Source organism: Sminthopsis crassicaudata, chromosome 3 (genome assembly GCF_048593235.1).
Source record: "Sminthopsis crassicaudata isolate SCR6 chromosome 3, ASM4859323v1, whole genome shotgun sequence".
NCBI classification, from domain to species: domain Eukaryota; kingdom Metazoa; phylum Chordata; class Mammalia; order Dasyuromorphia; family Dasyuridae; genus Sminthopsis; species Sminthopsis crassicaudata.
Genome location: NC_133619.1, coordinates 230,076,987 through 230,096,521, shown reverse-complemented (window position 1 = coordinate 230,096,521; position 19,535 = coordinate 230,076,987). Strand labels below are relative to the sequence as shown.

At 32.6% G+C, this 19,535-nt stretch overlaps 1 protein-coding gene across 1 annotated transcript in view; it reads right to left on the bottom strand.

Moving 5' to 3' along the window:
- Positions 1-1,313: 1,313 nt before the first annotated feature.
- PUDP (pseudouridine 5'-phosphatase) overlaps positions 1,314-19,535 on the bottom strand; it is a 161,930-nt gene continuing 143,708 nt past the window's right edge. The window contains exon 4 of the mRNA XM_074300199.1: positions 1,314-1,934. Coding sequence (XP_074156300.1) covers positions 1,758-1,934 — 177 coding nt within the window. The 3' untranslated portion in view covers positions 1,314-1,757. The remainder of the gene's footprint in view (positions 1,935-19,535) is intronic.

The window sequence follows — 19,535 nt, the reverse complement described above, 5'->3', positions numbered from 1 at the left end:
ATCTAGCAGTGCTACTACTGGGTTTATATCCCAAAGAAATACTAACGAGGGGAAAGGGACCTGTATGTGCCAAAATGTTTGTGGCAGCCCTTTTCGTAGTGGCTAGAAACTGGAAGATGAATGGATGTCCATCAATTGGAGAATGGTTGGGTAAATTATGGTATATGAATATTATGGAATATTATTGCTCTGTAAGAAATGACCCGCAGGATGATTTCAGAAAAGTTTGGATACTTACATGAACTGATGCTGAGTGAAATGAGCAGAACCAGAAGATCACTATACACTTCAACAACAATACTGTATGAAGATACATTCTGACGGAAGTGGATAATTTCAACATAAAGAAGATACAACTCACTTCCAGTTGATCAATGATGGACAGAAACAACTACACCCAGAGAAGGAACACTGGGAATTGAATGTAAACTGTTACCACTACTGTCTATCTACCCAGAATCCAATACTTAAAGTGCAACAAGAAAATTGGATTTACACACATATATTATATCTAGGTTATACTGTAACACATGTAAAATATATGGGATTGCCTATCATCTAGGGGAGGGAGTAGAGGGAGGGAGGGGAAAATTTGGAAAAATGAATACAAGGGATAATGTTATAAAAAAAATTACTCATGCATATATAGTCAAAATATTTTATAATTATAAAATTAATAAAAAACAAAAACAAAACAAAACAAAACAAAAAACAAAGCACATTAAGAATATTAAGTTGGCCTGAAAGATGACCATAATTTTATACACCGAATATAGGAAATATAGGAAGGATGATCCAGGGATATGCTGGAGCCAACTCCAACAATGTGAGAGCCAATTATTAAATTTTTAGTGGGAGCATTTATCTTTGAAATTGGCAAATGCTAAAAATGAATACTTTTGCTTTGTTGATTATTAGACTCAAGAAATTAATGGATAAAATGTTAATGATGTAGATTAAATTTAAACTTTGTTATGTAGTTTCAGAGAGCTAGCATCCTTGGCAATGAACTATAATTGCATGAGCATGGAGAATACGCTACCATTAAGTTAGGAAATGTCTTAGTGAGGTGTCTAACACTTAGCTTAAATGACTTACCCTGGGTTACACAACTACTAAGGGTCTGGGGTGGGAAGTCAAGTTTTCTTGACTCTAAATCCAAGACAAGAAATTAAACATTTTCACTATGCCAAGATAGGAAATATTGAGGTAGAAAATATTCAGTAAAGTGGACAATAATAAAACTTCAGGTATAGGATTATCAAGGCACATTATGAGTTTTATTGATAATAAAACTATCAAGACACACATGATATTTTTTAAAGTTTATTTTTAATAACAATTTGGCATTTTCTAAATTAAATCATCTTCATCAATTTTATTGAATATTTTCTGAGTGAAAACAGGATCTTTCTTTGGTAGAGAAACATAAATCACAGATAACTGGGATTTTTCATTTTAGTATAATCAACTACTTATTATTCAGATGTTAATTATGATTTGCTGTTCGATTCATCTTGGCCATCACCATTGTTTATTCCTTCTCAAACTAAAAGTCAGAACAAGATAAATTCAGTGAATTAGTTGGAAATTACAGTACATGATATGGTGGGAACAATATCTAAATTTTTGGCGAACAAACTTTCTTTAATTATATGTTGATTTTCTTTACAATTCATCATTAAAATGGAAAAAAAAAAATCCAAAATAAAAATAGACGAGTAAAGTCACAAAACAGACTATCATTAGAATATCTTTCAATCATATGGTGGCAAACCAAACAATTCTGGCTTAAAGTCCTCCAATGATTTCAGCACCAAGGTTGCCTTTCTTGTAAGTTCTGGGTTTAATTGTTCATCTGGAACCATAACCACTTGCATACCAGCTGCAAGTGCTGCTTCAACTCCATTTGGAGCATCTTCAAATACAAGGCACTGTAGTGAAAAGAATAAAAACAGAAAGACAAGTTACTAAATCTTTTTATGTAATGGGACATTTAAATTCAGTTTTTATCATTGTCATTAACATCAACACCACCATTATTATCTTTATAATCATCACCAACATCATCATAATTACCAGCATCATCATCATGATCATTATTGTACAAAAATAGACAGTTAAAATAACTGGCAATGGTCTTAAGAATAATAAATATAGTTGTCTGACCAGTCTGAAATTCTGTTTAGCTGGTTTTAGGTCATGTCAGTAATTCTCAGTCAAAAATCTATTATATTAAAAAAACAAAAATCTGTTCATCAATAATTGAACATTACAGGCATAGGAGGAAATGATGAAAATTTCATGTTTCAAAAATACAGAATATTTTCAGGGCTGTTAATATTTTATGCACTATAGTATGAAAATTAAATAGTTAGGGTGTTTTTTGTTTAAAAATCGAGTTGCTTGTCCTGCCAGTGCTATGCAACAAAACTCTCATTAGCACAAAAATTCAGTGCCCATGTGCAGCATCTGTTTTGGTTTATCATGTAAATCTATTTTATTATCAGGATTACTGGCACAAAGGAATTTTAAAAATTCCTGTGCTCTCTTCATTTATAAATTTACATTTAAAATGATACTATTTTTGTCATCAAGCAAGTAAATGTTCTGCTGGGTAAATGTTTCTGTGAATTTCTGATTAAGACATACTTAAGATAAGAAACTGGCTATTGGCTATTATTTTGTAGGCAACACAAATGGTTTACAATGAAATCTATTTTTCTTTTTTAAAACATTATTTTAAATAATATTTTTCCAATGCATGCAAAGATAGTTTTCAACATTCACCTTTGCAAAGCCTTGTATTCCAAATAGTTCTCCCTCTTTACCTACCTCTTAAAACAGCAAGCAATCCGATATAGGTTATACATGTGCAATTCTTCTAATTATATTTTTATTTTTCTATTCTATAATATATTTTTCCAATATTACAAGCAAAGCTTGTGAAAACTTGAAGCTAGAAAGTAAATGTCATGATCCAGTGTACCATTAAATGCTGTACTTTTCTGGGCCTTATCAATAAAATAGACATAGTATTTAGCAGTCTCAAAAGGATATGGTAAAGGGAAATTTTTTTCTAAATCTAAAAGCACTATATAAATATGATCTAGATTGACTTCTATTATTGTTCATTTAGTCTATGGAGTTTTTTTGTTTTGTTTTGTTTTGTTTTTGTTTAGTAAAGATAAGTTTTGTCATTTCCCTCTCCCAGTAGATTAAGGCAAATAGAGGTTAAATGACGTGCCCCAAAATCACATAGCTACTAAGTATCTGAGGTCAGATTTGAACTCAGAATTTTTAGACTCTAGGCCCAATGCTCTACTGACTGAGTCACCTGGATGTCTCCTAGATTGACTAAATCCTTTTAAATAAAAGAGAATTATTGATTGATGTTAATGGTAAGGGTTTTTCCATCTTTATCTCTTCTTGTCTCTCCATTTCTACCCATATTTCTCACTTACTCCTTCCTATTAGCTACTATTTACCCAAATGTCATCTAATGAGCATCTCAAAAAGTATATGAAGTATATGAATAAACTGTGAAGTTTAGGGATCATCTAGAATGCCCTGTTCTTTCCCCCAATAACTAATCTCTATTGCCAAGAGGCAAGGATGGTTGCCAAGTCTTTATTTATTTTACCTTCCTAATATCTCTGGTGTGTGTGTGTGTGTGTGTGTGTGTGTGTGTGTGTGTGTATGTATATATTGTACATATATATATATATATGTATATATATGTATATATATATATATATATATGTGTATATATATATATATATAAAATCCTTTTATTCCTCAACACTGCTACCACTCTAGTACAGACCCTCATCATCTCATATCTGGACTATGGCATCTTCAACTTTTCCTCCATTTTAGTCCATCTTTCATTCAGATATCAAACTGAAGCACAGGTCTAACCATGTTATACTGGTATTCCCTTTCCCTTCTTTAAAAACTCCAAGGGTTTCCTTATGATCTTTAATATCAAATATAAAGGCCTCTTTTTTGGAGTTCATTGCTTTTCATTACTTGGCTTCCTCCTATTCTTTTGATCCTTCATAACTTATCCTAAATGCCCTTCTCTAGATCCTGCTCATCAAATTCTTAGTGTAACTGTATTCTATCTCTCCTTATCTGTTTCCTGACCTCCTTGTCTTCTTTCATCCCTGATTCCTCTTAATGTCCATGTTTTCCTTCTACTGATGATATCCAATTTATCCGAATTTGCTTATCTATTGTTTCCACTATAAGACTGTGATCTCTTTAAGAGAAGAAACTATTGTCTTCTTCTGTAACCCTATCACTTAACACAGGACCTGTATAGTCCCATAAGTATACTGGCTGACTGGCTGGACCTAGAAATTACACTGGGAATTAATGGTGAGGGGGTGAAAGGAGCACCAGAATTGGATTAAAAGAATGAAATTCTAATCCCAGCACTGTCAGTAAGCTATATGATCCTTGGACATGCTATTTAATACTCTCTGAGTTCTGGCTTCTATATACAACGAAACCAAATTATCTTGAGACCAGTGTAGTTAAAAAAAAAAAAAAAAAAAGGAACAGGGGAATCTAGGTAGCGCAATGGATAGAGTACCAGCCCTGAAGTCATAGCTGCAAGAGTAATAAAAAGGCATGTGAGTATGACCTAATTCTAGATAGGGGCTTATGGAGTACTTAACCACCAGTGTTTCAGTTTTTTCTTTTGTAAAATGAGGACACTATGTTAGGTGGATCTCAAATCCATCCTGTCAAAATCTATGATCCTAAATAGCCTATATAATATTACTGTAAAAAAAAAAAAACAAACTAAATATAAATAGAATAAAGTGTCATTTATCAAGATTGATATAATTAGATTACAGGTTGAATAGTAGTCACTAGGTCCTAAATAGTGTCAGTAGGTGCTAAAGGAAGTCAAATCCACTAGCTTTCATTAAATGCTTAATATGAGCTAAGTACTATTTTAAGCTTTAGGGATTCAAAGAAAAGCAAAAGTCAGTCCCTGCTCACAAGGAGTTCACAATCTAATATGGGAGATGGCACCTTAGAAACAAGATACATATATACAGATGAATTAGAGATATTCTTAGAGGGAAAGCACCAGCATTTATTAAGGGAGATCAGAAAAAATCTTTTTTCAGAAAGTGGTATTTTAACTGGAGTCTGAAGGAAGTCAGGTAACCAATAAGAAGAAATGAAGAAACTGCATGGGTGACAGCCAGTGAAAATTCATGGAGCTTGGAGATGGAGTATTGTACTTGTTACTGAATAGTGAACAAGGAAAGAAACAAGGTGTAAAAAGACTGGAAAAATTGGAAGGGGTCAGGTTATAAAGGGTTTTCAAAGCTAAACAGAGTTAAGTCTTCTGGAACATTTGAATAGACTCTTTATGAGAGATTTATAGGAAAACAAAATCACACTGGATATGAAATTAATGGAGAGGATGAGATGTGCATTCAAGCATAGAATGTAAATCTCAAAAAAAAATTAGGGATATCAGCTCTTTGAAATCATGATGATCTTAAAACAGACTGGTTTTAATAAGTTCTTCCTAATTATTTCCAGTGTTTATCAAAGGTGTCTCTTGGTTCTTAAAGTTTTATCAGACTTTACTTTTGAAAACCATCCATTTCTCATACCTATTGAAGTATTCTGATTTTTACCTGTGGCAGTTTTGAAAAGATTTTTTTTTTCCTCCTACATGTTTATTCTGGTTTGCTAAGTTATCAGAGACAAGTTTAATTTAAAAAAAATAAATAAAAAAAACTAAAAATTAGTTACCTAATTTAACTAAAAAAAATGAATCCTCTTTCAGTCTTTTGAAGATTTGTGATTGCTAGGCAGTTAGTTTTCTAAAATAAAAACCAAAAAAAATCAGCTATACAATTATATCTCTGGAAATGGTGCTTATATATTGTATAGCACATCCATAAATGGGTCAAATTAGTTAAGTGGATAATGTAATTAATAATAGCTAGCAATTCATATAGCACTTAAGGTTGCAGAGTTATATTATCTCATTTTTCACAACAAAAGTGCTATTATCTCTATTTTATAGATGAGCAAATTGAGATAGAGAAAAATTACTTGATTTGCCCATAATCACATTGCTAATATGTCTGAAGCAGGATTCAAATTCAGGTTTTCCTGACTCCAAGCCCAGAGTTATAAATATACTGTGTTACCTAGATTCCTAATTAGAAAACAGTCATTTCTCAATCATAATTATTACATGGAGGATTTTTCTTACTTCTAACTAATTCTGTTAAAAGGTCAAAGAAGTAGAAAAGTATCAACAATTTAAAATACTCAATACAAGTACCAAAACATATACAGAAGACACAATAGAAACATTTTGCATTGGTTGTTATTCTTTGAGAATTTCCACTTTTTTCTCATGTCATATATGTATATCATGTACATAAACTTGTATTACATTATTTTTTACAATTTTGGCTCTGTTTTAAATTCTTAAGACTTCAAAGTCAAGGAGTATGAAACATCTTAGCTAATGCATAATGCAAGTTCAAAAGGAGGCAATATCAAAGTGCTTTTAAAAACATAAAGCTCTAAATCAATTAAACATTGTTTGAATTGCAGTTTAAACATGTTTGGGATTCCAAGTTTCAGTGTAAGGGATCACAAAAGACAATAGGATATAATCAGAAGAGATATAAATGAAATAAATTAGATTTATTGAGGAAAAAAGCTTACAAAAAGAAGCAAAGTGGATGGAAACTGGTCAGGTATGCTCTGGTTCCGTGGAAAGAGTACCAAAACTAGTAAGCCTGATAAGTTTAGGATTATTGTTTGTATCAAACAAGGCTAGGTATTGGGAAAAGGAAGGAACTTTTGAAGATTACTCTGAGAACTGGTGCAGATTCAGACTAAGGAGAATTGATGACTAATTTATATTCAAACTCTAGTCCTGCAGTAGAGGGGAGAGGGAAGAGGGACAGGCAGAAGAGGTTTTAGACCATTACTGTAGACCTTACTTTGAAAGGGTATCATAATTTCATTATCTGTTCTCTTTTGAACTGCCAAAGGCACCACTATCTTCTCAATTATCCATACCTTCAATTTTGTATCATCCTCTATGCCTTACTCTCACTTATCCCATATATCCAATTAGTTGCTTGTCATTTCTATCTATATAGCATCTCTTTTCTACAACACATCTAAAATGTAAGCTCTCTGAGAACAAGGATAGCCTCTCTGTATTTGTATTCCTAGCCTTTAGTACCATGATTGGCACAAAGTAAAAGCTTTATCTTTTATTTGCTCAAAGCTCTTTATAACATGATCCCTTTTCCATCTTCCTGATCGTCTTATATATTACTCCTCCTCTCCATGCATTCTATATTATAGTTAAAAGATCTACTTGTAATTCCTCATACATGATGCTCTACCTTCCATCTCAGTGTCTCTGCACTGGTTGGTTATTTCCCTAGATTTGTAATGTGTTTCATGCTCACTTCCAACTTATAAGAATCTCTTTCTTCCTTCAATAGCCAGGGAAAATCTTACTTTCTATAGCAAGCTTTCCCAAGTAGCCCCATGCTAGTACTTTGTCTCTGACATTACATTTCCTCTACTCTACAAATATCTTGTATGTATTTATCTATCTATCTAGTTCTCCTCAGTAGATTTAAGGTCTTTAAGGCAAGATTTGATGTTACTTTTTTTTTTTTTTTTGGTACCTTTTACTTAGTCAATGCCTGGAACACTATAGTAAAAATAAATGCTTACTTCTTTGTGTGTCCACTGCTTAGCACAGTGCATTACACATTTGATGTTTTGTTTTTCCAAACTATTGAACTTCCAAGTATTATTTGTTCTTCCTTATTGTTAGTACTGACTATTTTGGATTCATTTGCCTTAACATAGTTACATGAAAAAATATAATTTGTTTCAATATATTTTTCCTATTTTAAATTTTCTTAAGTAATTCAGAAACTTGCGTGGGGCAAATAGAAGGCAACCCGGGCATTTACTAAATTGCTGAGTGAGGGGGCAGCTAGGTGGCGCAGTGGATAGAGCACCTGCCCCAAGGTCAAATGTGGTCTCAGACACTTAACACTTACAGCTGTGTGACCCTGGGCAAGTCACTTAACCTCAGCCTCAGAAAAAGAAAAAAAAAATTGCTGAGTGAAACTTTTTGGCTTTAAATAGTCACTCTATGTAATTTTCAGAATAGATAATTCTTATGTATAATACTAATAATACTATATGATAAAATATAGTCATTATAATTTACTTCCAAATAGTACTGATGGTTTCTTATTGCAGTTTTCTAATCTTAGTAACTAGCACAATAAAAGCTAATTTAATTTAACTAACATTGATCAAGACTCTAATGGGTAAAAAAGGGACTTTGCTACCAAGATAAAAATTAAATAGTCTCTGCTTTCAACGTGCTTATAGTCTATGGGGAGAAGACAGACTGTATAAAGATCAGTAAATACAAAGTAATTTATGGAGGGAAGTGAAGAAATGAGGAAGTACCACTGAGAAGGTGACTCGTGAGTTGGACCATGACAGAATAATAGTAGTAACAACAACAATAATAAACACAGCTAACATTTTCATAGTGCTTACTATTCGACAGTTTCCATGAGATGAAGTTAAATGAAGAGGGAAACACTTCAAAAATGTTAAGAGGCATGATAAGGAATATCAAGAACAGGGAATGGTTAACATGCTAGGATGGGACATAGTATGCAAGAGGATTTAGAGTATAATAATCTGACCATAATGAAAAAACTAATTTCTATATGATGCTTGTTACATTTAAGGAAATTATTAATGGCACAACAGTTAATGAAACTGGGTTGCCTATGATTTAAAATATTAAAAAAAAAAAAAAAAAAAAAAAAAAAGGTAGCTAGCTAGTGCAGTGGATAGAGCATCAGCCCTGAAGTTAGGAGGACTAAATTCAATCTAGCCTCAGACATTTAATACTTCCTAGCTATGTGACCATCTGCAAGTCACTTAACCCCAACTGCCTTAGCTAAAAAAGAAAGTACAATAATAAATTAGAGGTATTGGAGATTAGGAACGAGATTAGGATGAACATCCTAACAATCACCAAAGAGAAGATAATTGAATGCATGAGAGTTAGTTACTATTAGGAAAATGTTTCTTTTATTATTTGTATTTATCTTAACATTCAATTCTGTCATTTAAAAAGTCTGCAAAAGTCTCTTGCTAACAGTGGGGATAGATACATAAAGAAAACACAGTACCAGTCCTCAAAGAGCATTGTAATGGTGAGAACAATACAATAAAGAGAGTTAGGGATCCAAAAGGACATTCGTCCTGCAAATTACTTAAGGTAGTGAGTGGGATTTTAAGGGAAGGATATACTGACACATCATCCAGGAACAATAGCAGAACTGATCTGATTTTTTTTTTTTTTTTTTTTTTTTTTTTTAACTAAGGTAGAAGGTTGGGGAGGAAAGGATACCCACACCTAGATAAGACAGCTGGTAAGGGTATGGAAGAAATGACTGGAGAGTAAGAAGTGAAATGAAATATGCTTAAGCCCTTTCTGAAATAGTGCTTCTTGAGAAGTAGTCACCAGTAGAGTCCCAGAGTGAAAATCACTCCAGAGCCAAAAACTAGATGCCAAGGACAAATCACTTAACCCTTTGCAATTTCCATTTTTTTTCAACCCTAAAATTTTGATATTTTTCTTTTATTTTATAAAAGCTTTTTCTTTTCAAAACATATGCATGGATAATTTTTCAATATTGAGCCTAAAATGTGAATACTAATAGCACTATTATTATGATGATGAAATAAGATAATATCTATATACCCTAAGAAAACAGTATGAAAACAAGCCAATATTATTCTAATTATTTTGTCAGGAGCAGTCTTAATGTAGATCAGCAAGGTCACAGAAATGTCAAAGTAGGCCCTCAGTGATTATTTGGTAATTTGATTTTGATTTACTAAATAGTAAAAATCAACACTGACACAAATAGACTTACAATTTACATTCATTAGAGTTGAAAGCCAAATGAATGAGTCAATTGTACCAGAATGCATTGCCTCCTTTTTCTTTGGGAAATATCCAGTGTTTGAAATTCCGCAATTTAGCAACCCTAAAAGGGACATTAAGAACCTCAAAGAGTCTCTTGTATCTTTCATTCAAGACAATTTTATTGTGATCTAGTGTTTTCATATTATAGTGTATGTTTTATTCATATGCAGCAAAGAACTTCAATACAGGACAAAAAGCTTTTCTTTCTTCATCTTTTAAAAATCCTGATTCTATGTTCATCAACCTGTCAGCAGCTATTTAAAACCAATTAAGTAAAATGATAAAAAGATCTTCTGTGTTTGGTAGTCTATCTAATAAAGCAAATCTTAATTATTTGCTACTAGTAGGCCAACATAATTCTATTTTCACATTTCTTTGTACTATTAGCAAAAATGTCATTTTACATCTGTTATCACTTTAAAATAGCTGCATTACATATGTATAACATTGTTTATAGATTGGATTCCTTCATAACACTGCTGTTGGAGTGAGGGTAGGAGATGGTAGAATTATACTTCCCAAAAGGCTAACATTTAATGAGTGATTTTAAATACATAAAAATTATATTCTCAGATTCATCTGATCTTTTCTATATATCACTGCATATAAACTTAAGTTGCATTTTAATTCTCAAAATTTTTTACATCAGAATAATAATCTTGAAATCTAAAGTCAAAGTGGCTTATGGAATTTAATGAGAACACTATACATTGTGTGGCAAAATCCTACACTTTTTGTGGGGCAGCAAGAATATCTTTGTAATATACTATTTTTTAAAGGCGTCTATTTAAAAGAATTGACAAGACAGTATTATGGCATCTTGAAATGGCTTTCAGTGATTTATGCAAAGAGACCCTAAGTGACTTCCATATTGACTCAAAATTTACTGTATAAGGGAAGCTGATAATTATTGTAGAAGAAAATACATCATCATGAAAAACTTAAACCAATTCACTGGAACTAGAGGCAATTAAAACTGTTAATAACCAAAGAAGCCAGGCAAATGACCCATAATTATGTTAGATTTAACATGACAGCAAGATGCATCAAGATTTCTTTCAGTCTTTCTTGCTATTGAAACCTACTGAATATGGTACACAGCAATATATTTAACAGATGATGACTTAAAGGCTCACAAACAAAATCAGTTTATTTCCTTATTCACACAAGGATATTATAACTATTCCTTCAAGTTCCTATGTCATTTTAAGTCAATGTTCCTGCAATGAAATATTTAAAGCATTAAGTTGAATGTTTCTTACTTTAAGATGGTATTATTTTCAGGGTTATTCTAACATATACACATGTAAGTATGTATGTGTGTATATGTATCTATATCTATATATTTGAGATAAGCAATAAATCAAAAAAATCTGAACAAAAATGCATTTTACACAATTTCCAGAAGCAATATGAATCTTAAATGTAAATGTTAATTTTAATTAAAAATAATTAAAACAAGCAAATGGGGATTCTCATTTACAACATAAAAATGGCTATCTTCATTTTCTACTACAAATAACTAATTTCAGTAAGCTGCTAATCATATGTTGTCTGCATAACTTAGATTTAATTCTAAAAGTACAAACAAAATTTCATATGATGTATTAAACAATATGACAAAACAGGGCTTTAAAATTGTTTGGATAATCTAGCATTTCTGGAAAATAGATGTAAGTAGCCGATGAAATCAAGGATTGACCTTATATTTAATTAAACTAAGCCACATGAAAATCTACATTTTATATACAGTCTCACACACACACGTACTTAGTGCTGTATAGTTAGGTATTCCATCATATAAGTTATATCAAGAATTAACTGAAAGGGATCTTACAAGTTCATCTTATCTAATAACTCATTTATTTTATGTAAGAGAAAACTGGATGCAACAAAGTTGAATTTACTTGCCTAGGATTACAGATAAATGGTAGAGGTACAATTTCAAATTCAAGTATTCTGATTTTTAATCAAGTATTCTTTCTAATATATCATGAATCTTGAACCACAAAACTTCTTATCTCATGGATGTAAATATTCTAAGTATTATTATCCTCATTTCTCCTTTGGCCCATCTCTGATTTCACTTTTCCACTCATATAAATCATACCTTTTTCTACTACTTCTAATCTTGTGTGCTTCTTTATATTTTATCATATATGTTCCACAGAGGATCTTCTTAACAAGTTAGAAGTCTTTCAGTAGTTCAGGTATCCAAATGTACCACACACCCAGCTTATTCATATGTTGTCTCTCATTCTGGTTACACAATTTGTGGCTTGCTTTTGCAAGTCATTCATATCTTTTATAATATATTTCTCAATGATAACATGTGACAGTTTACTTATGCATAACACATATCATTGTCTTTCCACTGGCCCATTTGGCTATTTCTAATCTTAATTCTTTTGAATTCATAAGCATTCCATGACATTAAACCTTAGAACTCCACGAGAAAACACCTTGAGCCTGTTATGGTGGAAAAAGTGACTAACATCTGTTCACTGAAAATACTGGGCAATTTTCCAAATGTGATCAATAAAACCCAATCTCCTCTGACTCAAAAGTGGACCAAACCAACTCTTTATTGGCTAAACTAACTGAGAAATTCAGAGTGATGGACTTCCTATCCAATTTAATTTAACAAATATTAAGCCTTGTACAAGGCACTGACCTAGGTGGTAGGAATACAAATTTTAAAAAATCACTGCATAATACTTCCTGGGCAGGGAACGATTTCTTCCTGTGTTATACCAATCTCATTGTTCCTTGAAAACACTACTGTAAATCCTATGAGCTTTTAGTGGAATTCAGAAGATACACTTGTGTGTGTGTGTGTGTGTGTATATATAAATATATACACACATGTATGTATGTATGCTCTTTCCCTATAACCTTCAACTATACCCTGGGGAAAAAAAAATTGCACTAAAACCTAACATTCCCTTAAGCTCTAATCTTCTATCATGGCAAAATATGGATTTTTCTAGAAATTTTTTTCCTCGAATTTCTAGAAAAATCTATATTTTGCTAAGAATTATATCTCTACCTGGTGTCCAAGCTACCATTTCCAGATCATATTTCCTGCATTATGGACACCATTTTTGTCCCCAAACCACGAGATCTGGGATACTTTTCTCAAAGTTGCCCTTGGCTCTGATAGATGAGTTTTGCTCAGAATAAAACCTTTTATATAATTTCTCAAAAAACCTTTTCTCTAGATCCCTTTTATATGTTGCCTTCCCTATTAGAATTTAAGCTCCATGAGGGTAGAAAATGTGTTGATTGCTTGTATTTATATCCCCAAGTCTTAGTACAGTTTTTGGTCTTATCATGTATTCATCATGATTCTCATATCCCAAAATTTAGAACTATTTTTTTCTGAGCTTCAGAACATAATATAAATTAATATTTTAAAGTGGGTGTTCCAGAGACATTTCAAATTCAACATTTTCAAAAGGCACTTCTCCCAGGGTAGTTAGTTAATTATACACACACACACACACACACACACACACACACACACATTTCCTGTTCTCCTATCTGTTCTCTACCTGGAACAATTTTAACAGAAAACAAAATAGGAATATGATGCTAAACAAAGTCATAGGAAAGCATAATAGTTTAAATTTAAATCCTTTAAAACCCTGGAAACCTCCACTGGTCCTTGTACACTTTTCACTCTGGAATATTCCTCTGCCATGTTATTCCACTAATGAGATTTTCCTGGGGCTTCCATTTTCGAAAAAGGATTCAGGCCAAGAAAACTTCATTCCTTTCATGTCCATACTTTTGATTTTTGAGATTCAACACTGTTACTAAATGATACTCTAACCTCTCCTTTGTACTGCTACCTCCTCATCTGTGTGTTGTCTTCAGCCATTAGAAAATCAGCTCCTTAGTAGTAAGGACTATATTTCTTTCTGCTTCTACTTGTAATCTCAAGTACAGGATTTAGCACAATGCTCCATACTTATTTAATAATTAATAAATACTTCTTGTCATGTCTAAAAGGTAAAAGGTAGATATATAATGATTATCTTTAAAATGAGGGATTTTAATTAGGTAATATTTGACAATCCCTTCTAGATAAAGAAATTTAAGGGGAAAATGTAAATTAACATTACTTTGCTATTGATCTAAGCTCCTCGACACTTTGTTTTCACTGGTATTTTATAAAAACAGCAACAAAACTTTTCTGCTGATTTATCTCATGTATGCTGGACATCTCAGTGCAGGGAACATAATATATGAAAAAGCTTTGAATGAATTATCCTACATGACTTTAAATTCTTATGCCTAAGAAGATGACATTTTTCCTTTAAGGGCACAATGATATATTTAAGCTATCAGATTTGTTCTCAAAATAATGCTCTCTCTTTATTTCCACCTGGCCTTTCTTAAAAACAGCAGTAAATAGCTTGTATCATGGGTTTTTTTTTTTCTTTCTTTCTTTTTTTTTAAACATTACCTTTTCAAATGTTTAACCTAATCATTCTAAAAGAGTGGCTTACACAAGCTTTTCTGTTCTCAAAGACAGTTAAGGAAGTAGTTAGCAATGGTCCATTCCATAGTTCAGCAAAGTCACTAAGAGAGACTGACTCCTTTCATTTTATAAATAGGAGCTCATTTTCCTTAGAAAGAACAAGGATATTTATTGAAAAAATACATGTATACATACACACATTATTCTAACTTTTATAATTCAATGTTGCTTTCTGCTCCCTATAGAGACAGAGAACTGGAGATTCACAGAAGAAAAGAGCAATAGAGAGAATATGTATTTTATGATAAAGGTTTTTGTTAAAAAAAAAACAACATATATACTTTAGTGATTCCTTGTTCATCTCTGACCTCTTGATCTTGAATTGCTCCTACTGATCCTGTCTTTGCTCATACTGTTTTGACAAAAACTATAAACTTATTTACTCAAATTTACCAAAGTTCAGACTTTTACCATAAGATATATTTTAAACATATGATTAACTTAGATTATCATATTAGTCCCTCCTGGACCGAAGCAGTTAAGAATATCTTTCCATAAATCAATTTCAAATAAGAGAGATGGAGAAAAAATTGGGAAAAGAAAAAAGGATGATGCAAGAGAATCAAGAAAAAAAGTCAATAGCTTGATAAAGGAAGCATAAAAAAGGTATAAAAAATTCACTTTTGTATTTGTGTGTGTGTGTGTGTGTGTGTGAAGCCAAAACCAAAAGAATGAAAAAAAAAATAGAAGAAAATGTGAAATACCTCGTTGGAAAAAGAACTGACCTGGAAAACAGAAGGAGCAACAATTTAACAATCATTGGACTATCTGAATGCCATGATAAAAAAAAAAAAAATCTGGCATGATATTACAAGAAATTATTAAGGGAAACTGCCCTGATATGCCAGAACCAGAGGGTTAAAAAAAAAAGAAAAAGAAAAAAGAAAGAAAGAAAAGAAAAGAAATTTAAAGATTTTACGGCCCACCTCTTGAAAGAGATCCCAAAATGAAAACTCCCAGGAATATTAAAGCCAAATTCCAGAGTTTCTGGGTCAAGGAGAAAATACTACAAGCAGCCAGAAAGAAATAATCCAAATATTGTGGAGTCACCAGGTAAGAGAACATTAAGGACTGGAATGATATTCCAGAAGGCAATGTAATTGTCAAGTAAAACTGAGTATAACCCTTCAAGGGGAGAAAAAAAAAGGTATAAAATAAAGGACTTTCAAACACTCTTGATACAAAGATCAGAGTTGAACAGAAACTCTGATTTTCAAGAACAAGATTCAAGAGAAGCATAAAAAGAGAAAAAAGAAATCACAAAGTATTCAACAAGGTTAAACTGTTTACATTCCTACATGGGAAGATGATACCTGTAACTTCTAAGAATTTTATTTTTGTTAGGGTATTTAGAAAACTGTACCTAGACAGAAGACTGTGGTGCAAGTTGTCTATCATAAGATGATATGGAAATATGTTTTATATGATTGTACATGTATAAATCATATCAAAATGTTTGCCTTCTTAGTGAGGGAGGGGACAGTTAGGGAAGGAAATAATATGGAACTTTAAAAAAACACATTAAAATTGTTTTTATGCGTACTTCATTTAAATTTATAAGTAATTAAAAAAAAAAAAAACAATTAAAGAGAGGGAACCCACAACCTCCCAAGGCAGCTTATTCTACTTTAGCATAGCTCTACTTATTAGTAAACTTTTCTTATTATCATATCTAAATTTACATATTGATAACTTCTAGCCACTGTATATAATTCTGTCTTCTGGGCAAAAAGGATACTTCCTCTTTTCTGACTCTTCCTCTACCCCTCCGCCCCCATTTTCTACATGGCTATCTTTCAAGAACATTTTTTTCCTGAATATTCTCCAGGCTCCATTTTCTTCAACTGATCCACAGGTGGCATGGATTTATTAAAATTTTTCATTCTTGTTACCTTCCTCTGGAAGCTTTCTTTTCCAAAAATGTGATATCTAGAATAAATAATCTGACCAGGACAAAGAATATTTTCCTATTTCTGGAAACCATGCCTTTGATGCAGCCTGATACATAATTTGATTTTTTGGCAGCAGTATCATATTATTGGTTCATATTGAACTATGCCAAAGAAATGAATGTAAGCATGTTCAGAGGAAGGAAATAAGGATGGTAAGGTGACTGGGAAAAACAACCACCCCACCACTACCACTACCACTACCACTACTATTACCTTATATTCAATAAAGGCACCAAAGACAATAAACTTTCAGAAAAATTCTATGGTGGACATAAATTTTGTATAAATAGCTAGTTCAGGATAATAAATATGAAAAGCAATTTGGCTTGTTTAGTTTGGTCCCATGGCAAATTAGTATCTCTCTGCAATTTGGCTAAACATAAGTATACACTAATAATATCACCTGTCCAAAAGTGGAATGTGTTGTCTTGGGAGATAGTAGATTCCCCATCACTTCATATTTATACAAATTGTCAAGGATAACCCTTTGTCAAGAAGAATTCAAATAAATTTCTTATTCATGTAGGAGATCCAGTTAGACTTCTGACTTTGATACTATGTAATCCTATGAAAGCATATTATTTTCAGAAAATAATCTCTACAATATAAAGGAATGTGGACTAGATGACAGAGGGATTTATTGTTAGTAAATGGACAAGAAAAAAGTAGATAGACAGTAGTGCTAACAATTTACATTCACTTCCCAGTGTTCCTTCTCTGGGTGTAGTTATTTCTGTCCATCATTGATCAGCTGGAAGCGAGTTGGATCTTCTTTATGTTGAAGATTTCCACTTCCATCAGAATACGTCCTCATACAGTATTGTTGTTGAAGTGTATAGTGATCTTCTGGTTCTGCTCATTTCACTCAGCATCAGTTGATGTAAGTCTCTCCAAGCCTCTCTGTATTTCTCCTGCTGGTCATTTCTTACAGAGCAATAATATTCCATAACCTTCATATACCACAATTTACCCAACCATTCTCCAATTGATGGACATCCATTCAACTTCCAGTTTCTAGCTACAACAAAAAGAGCTGCCACAAACATTTTGGCACACACAGGTCCCTTTCCGCTCTTTAGTATTTCTTTGGGATATAAGCCCAGTAGTAGCGCTGCTGGGTCAAAGGGTATGCACAGTTTGATAACTTTTGGGGCATAGTTCCAAATTGCTCTCCAGAATGGCTGGATTCTTTCACAACTCCACCAACAATGTATCAGTGTCCCAGTTTTCCCACATCCCCTCCAACATTCATCATTATTTGTTCCTGTCATCTTAGCCAATCTGACAGGTGTGTAGTGGTAATACCTGAATTTTTTAAGGTCTTATACTTATAAACAAATAACTGCAGAAATAAAGAATGAATGATATATGGCTGGCTACAATCTATATGAAAAATATCTGCGGGTTTTAGTGGGCAGCAAGTTCAGTATGACATGCAAAAAAAAAATTACGGTCTTAGGTTGCATTAAGAGAAGAGAGGCTATAAAATGAAAGAATTGAAAATTTCATTGTAATCTTCTCTGCTTGGATCATGGCTTGAATATTGTGTGCGGTTCTGAACACCACCATTTAGAAATACTGAAAAATTCTGTTGCATCTATATATCAGGGGACTGCAAACCTTTTTATATGTAGCCTGTTTGAAGAAAATGGGGATATTTGGTTTGAGAAGAAATGCTATTTTATGTCTATTATATACTTAGACTTGTTTGCTTAAGTTTTCTCCTTAAAATGTATCATAATAATAGCTAACATTAATAAATTGTGCCAGGCAGGTTGCTAAGTGCTTTTTATGATTACAACATTTATTTTTCACAACAACCCCAGGAGTTAGATGCTATTACTAACTCTATTTTACAGATGAGGAAACTGTGGCTAATAGAGTTTAAGTGATTTATCCACAGGGCAAGTGAAATCTAAATGTCTGAGGTTAAATTAAAATTCAAATCTTCCTGTCTTCCTGACCCAGGTTTATTACCTTTATTCACTGCATCATCTATCATGCCATTTGTTTATGTTTTGGCTACACACACACACACACACACACACACACACACACACACACACAACCTTGATTTCCCCTCTTTTATACTGGATAAGAAACTTCAAGTTTTGTATCTTTTTTCCAAAAAAAATTTTGCTAGGTGATTTTTTTTAATACCAGTTTGGGGATAATTCATATTATTTTAGATCTGAATTTTATGGGTAAGTAGTATATTTAAGTAGGAAAAACCTGACAAAATTTTTTTTAAGATTTTCCTTTGCCCTTAAATCATTTTTCCCTTCCTCCCCCCCGCCCCCATAGCAGGTTGACCAATACATGTTAAATATGTTAAAGTATAAATTAAATATATCAATATATGTATACATGTCCAAACAGTTGTTTTGCTGTACAAAAAGAATCAGACTTTGAAATAGTGTACAATTAGCCTGTGAAGGAAATCCAAAATGAAGGCAGACAAAAATAGAGGGATTGGGAATCTCTGTAGTGGCTCACAGTCATCTCCCAGAGTTCTTTCGCTGGGTGTGGATGGTTCAGTTCATTACTGCTCTATTGGAACTGATTTGGTTCATCTCATTGTTGAAAATGGCCACGTCCATCAGAATTGATCATCATATAGTATTGTTGTTGAAGTATACAATCTCCTGGTCCTGCTCATTTCACTCAGTATCAGTTCCTGTCAGTCTCTCCAGGCCTTTCTGAAATCATCCTGTTGGTCATTTCTTACAGAACAACAATATTCCATAATATTCATATACCACAATTTATTCAGCCAATCTCCAATTGATGGGCATCCATATAGTTTCCAGTTTCTGGCCACCACAAAGAGGGCTGCCACAAACATTCTTGCACATATAGGTCCCTTTTCCTTCTTTAAGATCTCTTTGGGATATAAAGCCAAAATAACACTGCTGGGTCAAAGGGTATGCACAGTTTGATAACTTTTCGGATAACATTTTACAAACAAGTAATTAAATGTTTT